Genomic DNA, 7,363 nt, shown 5'->3' with positions numbered 1-7,363 from the left:
AGTTTAAACAATTAAGGAAACAGAACCTACATTTGTGCCAGTAGGGGGCACTCCCCCACTGTGAAGAATAAATTAAAACGTATTTGTGTTTCACCCAGAGGTTCCAACGGACTTGATTCTGGCAAAACTTGAAGACAAGGGTGGGTCATTTTAGATGTGTTGACACCTTGAATGGTAGAGGATATAAACACAGCAAGAGAAAGTATTCAGTGACTTTTTAAATTTGAAATATAATTTTACTTTTTATTTTTACATTACAATGTGCAGTGTTACATCTCAAAACAACAGAGTGCAGATACAGGCAGGATAAGAGTACAAAGGAGAATTAACAATAGATGTCAGAAAGGTTACCTTTATTAAGGCTAAATCCCTGGTTTAAATTTTCCACACACATTCACAGAATTACATTCAAATTATTCCTTAGGCCATGAGAAAAGGAAAAAAAAAATCCAGACATTAGATTTTCATAGAAAGCAAATCTGGATTAATCTAAACACTATTCTCCTTTCTGTTTGTTCTGACTTAAGGAAATTTAGTAAAGGAAGATTATTTCCTTACTTGAACTAATGTACATTTCATTAGCGATTGGTATCATTCCTATAAGTGGTTAAGACCTCCCTCCACACTGGGGTCTCCAATCAGAACCACAGAGGGACAGGAAATGGAATTGGCCAGAGCGGTGTAGGGCACAACTAGGTGGAGAGCAAGGCTTTTTTCCATTTTCTTTCAAGGAAGTCAGCAACAACTCAGTTTTCACTTTGTAGGGACTATGTCGAATATCAGCACATCCATATCACCAGTATTGAGGAAAGTTGGGATATAAACATTTCTATCCCTCTACCACTGCTGATGAGGAAGGAGAAAAATATATAGGACTTAACTGATCCCCAAAATACCTCATCAGCTTAGATTTTCAAGAAGTATACTACGGCATAGCATGTGCCTCGGTAGGGGACTTGGACTTGCTTGTTAAAGCCATGCCTGAGCCTGCATAGCACATGGCCCTAGTGTTGGCCCTGTGGTCTACAGGTAACTCAGGGACTAGCGCGGCAGCCGCTTACTGACACCGCCTGAAATCTCATTCTAACTTAAACTGCAAACGTTTTAGATCGTAGGGTTGAAAATAGTTGTCAGTTATGATAAGCAGCTCACAAAACTCCACTGTCTACCACAGACTACCTTTCATTCCTAAAGAGAAAGTATACTGGAAAACTGAAAAGATTAAGTACTTACAGTGCCTTGTTTTCAGTGCTGAAAATCACTGTGACCTTTGCATTTTCCTGCCATAAACTGGAGTGTTTCAGACCTGAAGAGACAGTATGTATGGCATTCCTTACCTCAACCTAGGAATGTTACTTTCTTCCTAAGGAACATTATCTTGAAAGTATTTCCACACAAGATATATTCCACAGCCAACTTTGAGGCCATGTGAATTTCAACAGAAAAAGGCAGCATATAAACTGTCTACAATTTGTTCAAATAATATTATGCAAAGGAGAAAAACTCAAGTATGTACATGACACTGAGACAAACTACTCATTAAAAACAGTTGCTTATGTTAAATTAAGTGACAATTCAGTATTATTCCAGTGTTTAGCTTTGGGAACAGGAATTGTAGCTAAAGTCACCATATAAATAAAATCAAGACATTCACATTTGAGGTTGTTTGTCACACATCACACCATCCCTTAAGCCTTGAAAATACTACAAATTAACTTTCCATGCCAATTACAGAAGTTGAATTTTAAAGCTACAAGCTATAGAGACAGTATGAAAGTTTCATTAGCTTAAATGTTTTATGATTTAGCTTGTTGCATTCTGATCATAAGAGGCAGACCTTATCAGGATAAAAACCTATTTCTATATGCTTAACTTTTCCCCTGCAACGTTCTTTTCCTAAAATGTTCAAATGACTTTCAGGTCATCTTTTCCTTCTGATCTCAAAGTCAATTGTCATATCATTTCCCTCATATAATTTTATTCCAATGCTGAACAAGTGTAATCAATGACCATTTGTCAATCTATTAAATATTAGTATACAGTACAGCAACTATATTGATCACAAATTCCAGTTTATTACCTACATATATGGCACAGTCATCAAATTATACTGTGCTCATATATAAAAATGAAAAAACTGTCCGATGTGCTATGTCCTTTTATGCATGTAAAAAACTATTTGCATCATGAGGAAGAAACTTAACAGCCAACAGAGTTTATATCAATATCTGCCATTCGTAAAAATGTAACTTATACATTCTATTGTACTATGCAGATCAGGAAAAGGAAGTAAAAGTTACCCAATCCGTTGCAACGATTAAAGAAAAAAATTCAGAAAATCATTATACCTTTAAAAAGATCAGCATATGTTGTACATGTTTTAGAGCAGAGTCTAAAACAGGTGTGACCGTTGCATAAACCTTTCACATGTGCAGTGAAGTCTGATCCACAAGTTTGGGCTAAAAAATTGGTGCTTCTAACGGAATGTTTTTATGAATTAAAAGACATACAAATGAATTCAAGCCTAACAGAGTAGCTCCAGACCAAAGTGGCACCATTTTTTTTTAAAGTAGTTCTGGTGACTAACCAAATACTGTTGTCTTGCCCAGTGCACAGAAGCAGTTTCCCTTCACCCACAAATTCCCATGAAGTCATTTAAGTTAACTGTTAAGTAACATCAATATTTATTACTATGTGAGACATGGACCATTGTGTATACACACAAAAGTTTTTCATGGAAATATGACTAGGCAGAAAAGAGTTGGTTAGATGAAAACAGAATTAAAAGGTTTTTATGTGGATAAAATGGAACTGCTCTGTTGAAAACTTCCATTTAAAATCCCCAAATGAGGCAAGAACCTCTAAAGCCCATGTACAGAGAATAAAGAATGCTGTTAATGAATTGCCTAAGGGGATTTTCTTCTCACTAGTTCAAGATCTAAGAACAGGTCTACAATTTATACTGCCTGCCACCTTCTCAGAGACTTGCTCAGGTATCAGGGCTATCTTCCTATTGGCAGTTTGCCAGATCAAGTCCAATCATGCCACAGAATGGATGTTTCCTTCACCTCAGCCAAGTGGACGGCACCCACTGAGGTTCAGTATCAAGTTTGTTAATCAACCTAAGCAATTCCTGATAGGCTTTATCAAGATCCGAGTTCACAATTGCTGTGTCAAAGTAGTGGCCATTGTTCTGCTCCATCTCTCTAGTCTTCTCAATGATTTCTCTCAACTCTTCAGGCTGCAAAGAGAAGATAAGAATTATGAGGTAGGGGCTTCCCTGGTGGCGCAGTGGTTGAGAGTTCGCCTGCCAATGCAGGGGACAGGGGTTCGTGCCCCGGTCTGGGAAGATCCCATATGCCGCGGAGCGGCTGGGTCCGTGAGCCATGGCCGCTGAGCCTGCGCGTCCGGAGCCTGTGCGTCCGGAGCCTGTGCTCCGTCCGCAACGGGAGAGGCCACAACAGTGAGAGGCCCGCGTACCGCCAAAAAAAAAAAAAAATTAAGAGGTAGTCCATTCCTTACCAAAATATACAATGAGTCAGAGATGGCTGAAGAACAAGAAATGGCCTTAACACTGCTTTCCTTCTGTCTCTCAAAATACTCAGTCTCCAGTGTTCAACCCAACCCTGTCATGGCCACAGGGATTTCCTTTGCTCTGGTATCTTCAGCACTGACACTGCGAACCATTTGCAACTCAATATGACCTGTTTGTACTGCTATTTAGGTTTTTATATATTTCTGTCTTATCCACAAGAAGAGGCTTCAAGAGCACAGACTGTTACTTTGAATTCCCTACAGACGTTCGTTTTCAAACATTTCAGGGCACCATAACCTCTTCCTAAAAATAACATCTTCTGTAACAGTGAACCTTTCTGGCAGGACCTCAAGTGCCACCTGCTCTTGGCTCTTATAAAGAACCCCTGCCCTCTATATCTGTTGCAGAGTTAAAAAGAGTAAACATCATGAGAAAAGGATCAACAGAATGGGTACCTTTTTCTATGAAAACACTGCTGGAAATCCAAGATTTTAATTAATATATTTTTGGGGGGAAATAGCTTTTAAAATTGCTTCTCTGCTTTCAATACACAAAGGAGGTCTTCAAGATGCAAAAACAAGTATCCTAAGAAGAGTTTGGGAAGCCATATAGAGCAGGCTACTTTAAAATAATGCATAAAGGAAACAGCTGTTTCACAGATAAGCAGATGGCAAGGTTATATGCAAAACTTATCGAGAACCTTCTGATAATCAGGCACATGTGTCCAAGAAAGTGAAACTGCCCCCAGATCACCCCTGTTGATGAAGAGAACTAATTAAGTGTCCATATGTCTCAGACATAAAGGCCACACATCAATACTATATTGGACCCACAATACCAAACAATTTGTATTGTTCAACTGGTTGAACTTTTTTAACAGAAGGAAAACATTAAAAATATGACAGTGTATATATGTCCATGCCACTCTCTCACTTTGTCACAGCTTACCCTTCCCCCTCCCCATATCCTCAAGTCCATTCTCTAGTAGGTCTGTGTCTTTATTCCGTTTTACCCCTAGGTTCTTCATCACCCTTTTTTTTCTTAGATTCCATATATATGTGTTAGCATACGGTATTTGTTTTTCTCTTTCTGACTTACTTCACTCTGTATGACAGACTCTAGGTCCATCCAACTCACTAGAGCCGCATAGCACAGGGAGATCAGCTCGGTGGTTTGTGACCACCTAGAGGGGTGGGATAGGGAGGGTGGGAGGGAGGGAGATGCAAGAGGGAAGAGATATGGGAACATATGTATATGTATAACTGATTCACTTTGTTATATAGCAGAAACACACCACTGTAAAGCAATTATACTGCAATAAAGATGTTAAAAAAAAAAAAAAAACCATAGTAGAAGAAAGTAGTTACAAATACCACCTATGACCATGTGACCAGTTAAAGAAATAAGGACTGTAGTTGTCATAAGTATTTCTTCATTATTTACTTCAGAATACATTTTTATTAAAATATCTTTGTTTTCTTCCCTCTCTTATTTCCTTATCATGTATGTAACATAAGATCATATATCATAGTGTTAAGTAGTATTAATTTTATATCACTGTCTTTAAGTTATGGGATATTTAAGATAAAAACAAACATAAGTCAGGGGAAAAAAATGACAGCTCTGGCTTGTCCTGAATTAGTTTCTTGTGTGGCCCTCTAATTTTCGTTCTGGAATGTTGTGCATCTGGCTCTGGTACACAGAATCCTTTGTTTCCCAGCAGGGACTCTACTACACCACTGTAACTGAACATACTGTGACATTCTGGTTAAAACTTATGTCTACTCAAAGCTGAAGATTATTGAAAGAACATTCTAGAATTCAAGGTAGACTCTAAACCTTGTGTTACTAGATTTGAAATATAAATGTTAAGCCCCACATCTTACATAGATTCACATGAATATCTAATCCACCTAGTTTTTCTTTATCAAATTTAAGTATTCATCTTTTGCCAAAATGACTTATTTACTTGGTAGTTTATGTTTTAATTTTTCAAATTACAATTCATGACAAAATTGAAACAAAATGTTTTTGCTCAAATATCTTTGGCCTGAAAAAATTATCTATAGGCAGAATTGACCATAATAGTTCATACTATTAGTTTACCACTCTCAAGCCCCCATTACAGCAGAACAGATTCACAGTACAATGAAATAACTGATTATTTAAATTTTGCATTTGGTGAGGAACACCATCACTTTCTTAGTTAGCACTATCTCACAGAGTTAAAATTGAGAATTTGTTTTTACTCAACACTTCTACTGTGTGATAAAACACTATTAAATACCAAAGAAGATAAAACATAAAAGGCAATCAGATACACCACCCTTTACCCAACAGCTGCAAAATATACGTTCTTACTGGTGTGCAGGAACATGCACCAAGATAGAACAGATACTGGGTCATAAAATAAGACTCACCAAGATTTGAAAGACTGACATCTTACAGAGTATGTTCTCTTACCACAATGGAATTGTAGATCAATAAAATATTTTATAAATCTCCAACAGATGGGAATTAGATACTTCTAAATAACCCATGGGTTAAAGAAAATGACAGAGGAAACTAGAAAATATTTCTAACAAAATGGTAATGAAAAATATAACCTTAATTTGTAGGATGCAACTAAAGAACTACTTAGAAGGAAATTTATAACTTTATATTAGAAAAGAAGAAAGGTTTAAAAATCATCTAATTTTCTTCAGAAACTAGAGCAAGTGCAAATTAAAGCCAAAGTAAGTATAAGAATAAAAATAAGTCAATTAAATGGAAAATAGTCAAACAATAAAGAAAATTAACAAAAATGTCTCCCAACTTATTTCTTTTTCTAAAGTGTTTTGGTTATTCTTTAAAATTTCCATACAATTTTAAAATAATCTTTTCAATTTCCAGAGAAAAGCCCACTGGGATTTATTTTGCCCAGATAACAGGTTTCTTGAGATATAATTCATTTACAATTCACCCATTTAATGGTGAACTGGAAGCAATTCAATGGGGGATTCATACAATTTACCCACTTAAAATGTACAATTCAACAGTTTTTAGTATAGTCACAGAGGAGTTGTGCAATCAACACCACAATCAATTTCAAAACATTTTCATCACCCTCCATCCCCCCTCACCCCGCTCCCTCCAAAACCCCACAGTCATTGGCAGCCACTCCCCATTTTCTCCCAACCCCCAGCCCTAGGAAACCACTAATCTACTTCAGGTCTCTATAGATTTGCTTATTCTGGACATTCCAAATAATGGAATCATACAAAATATGGTCTTTTGTGACTGGGTTCTTTTACTTATGTTTTCAAGGTTCATCCATGTTGTACCATGTATCAGTACTTCATTCCTTTTAATGACCATTTTTCGAGAAAAGATAAAGCTACAGTAATCAAGACAATGTGATTCAGCATAAATACAGAATAGAGTCCAGAAATAATCCCTCCCCGCTACGTATTTGGTCAAGTCATTTTTGACAAAGATGCCAATGTAATTCAATGGGAAAAAAAGGATAGCCTTTTTCAAGAAATGATACTAAAGCAATTGGATAGCCATGTGTGATTAAAAAAAAAACAAACCCTTACATCACACTAAAATAAAGATTAATTTGAGATAGATTATAGACCTTAAAGGGAAAGCTAATACAAGAAAGCTTTTAGAAGAAAATACAGAATAAATCTTTATAATCTTGGAGTAGGCAAATTTTTTTAGACAATACACAAAAATCATTAACCATAAGAAAAATGAAAAAAATTATGCAGTTGACCCTTGAACAACACAGGTTTGAACTGTGTATACAGAGATGTTTTTCAATAAATAGAGTTCTACATGATC

General features: G+C 36.5%; 1 protein-coding gene across 6 annotated transcripts in view; it reads right to left on the bottom strand.

Moving 5' to 3' along the window:
* Positions 1-210: 210 nt before the first annotated feature.
* The window catches only part of PALS1 (protein associated with LIN7 1, MAGUK p55 family member), a 102,642-nt gene continuing 95,489 nt past the window's right edge, over positions 211-7,363 (bottom strand). For all 6 annotated transcript variants that reach the window (XM_027111549.1, XM_027111550.1, XM_027111547.1 and 3 more), the window contains one exon: positions 211-3,241. In XM_027111549.1, the coding sequence (XP_026967350.1) occupies positions 3,065-3,241 (177 nt within the window). In that variant the 3' untranslated portion in view covers positions 211-3,064. The remainder of the gene's footprint in view (positions 3,242-7,363) is intronic.

This window comes from Aethalodelphis obliquidens, unplaced genomic scaffold (assembly GCF_003676395.1).
Source record: "Aethalodelphis obliquidens isolate GAN/ISIS:26980383/991018 unplaced genomic scaffold, ASM367639v1 scaffold10, whole genome shotgun sequence".
Classification (NCBI taxonomy): Eukaryota; Metazoa; Chordata; class Mammalia; order Artiodactyla; family Delphinidae; genus Aethalodelphis; species Aethalodelphis obliquidens.
This window is presented reverse-complemented; position numbering and strand designations above follow the sequence as displayed.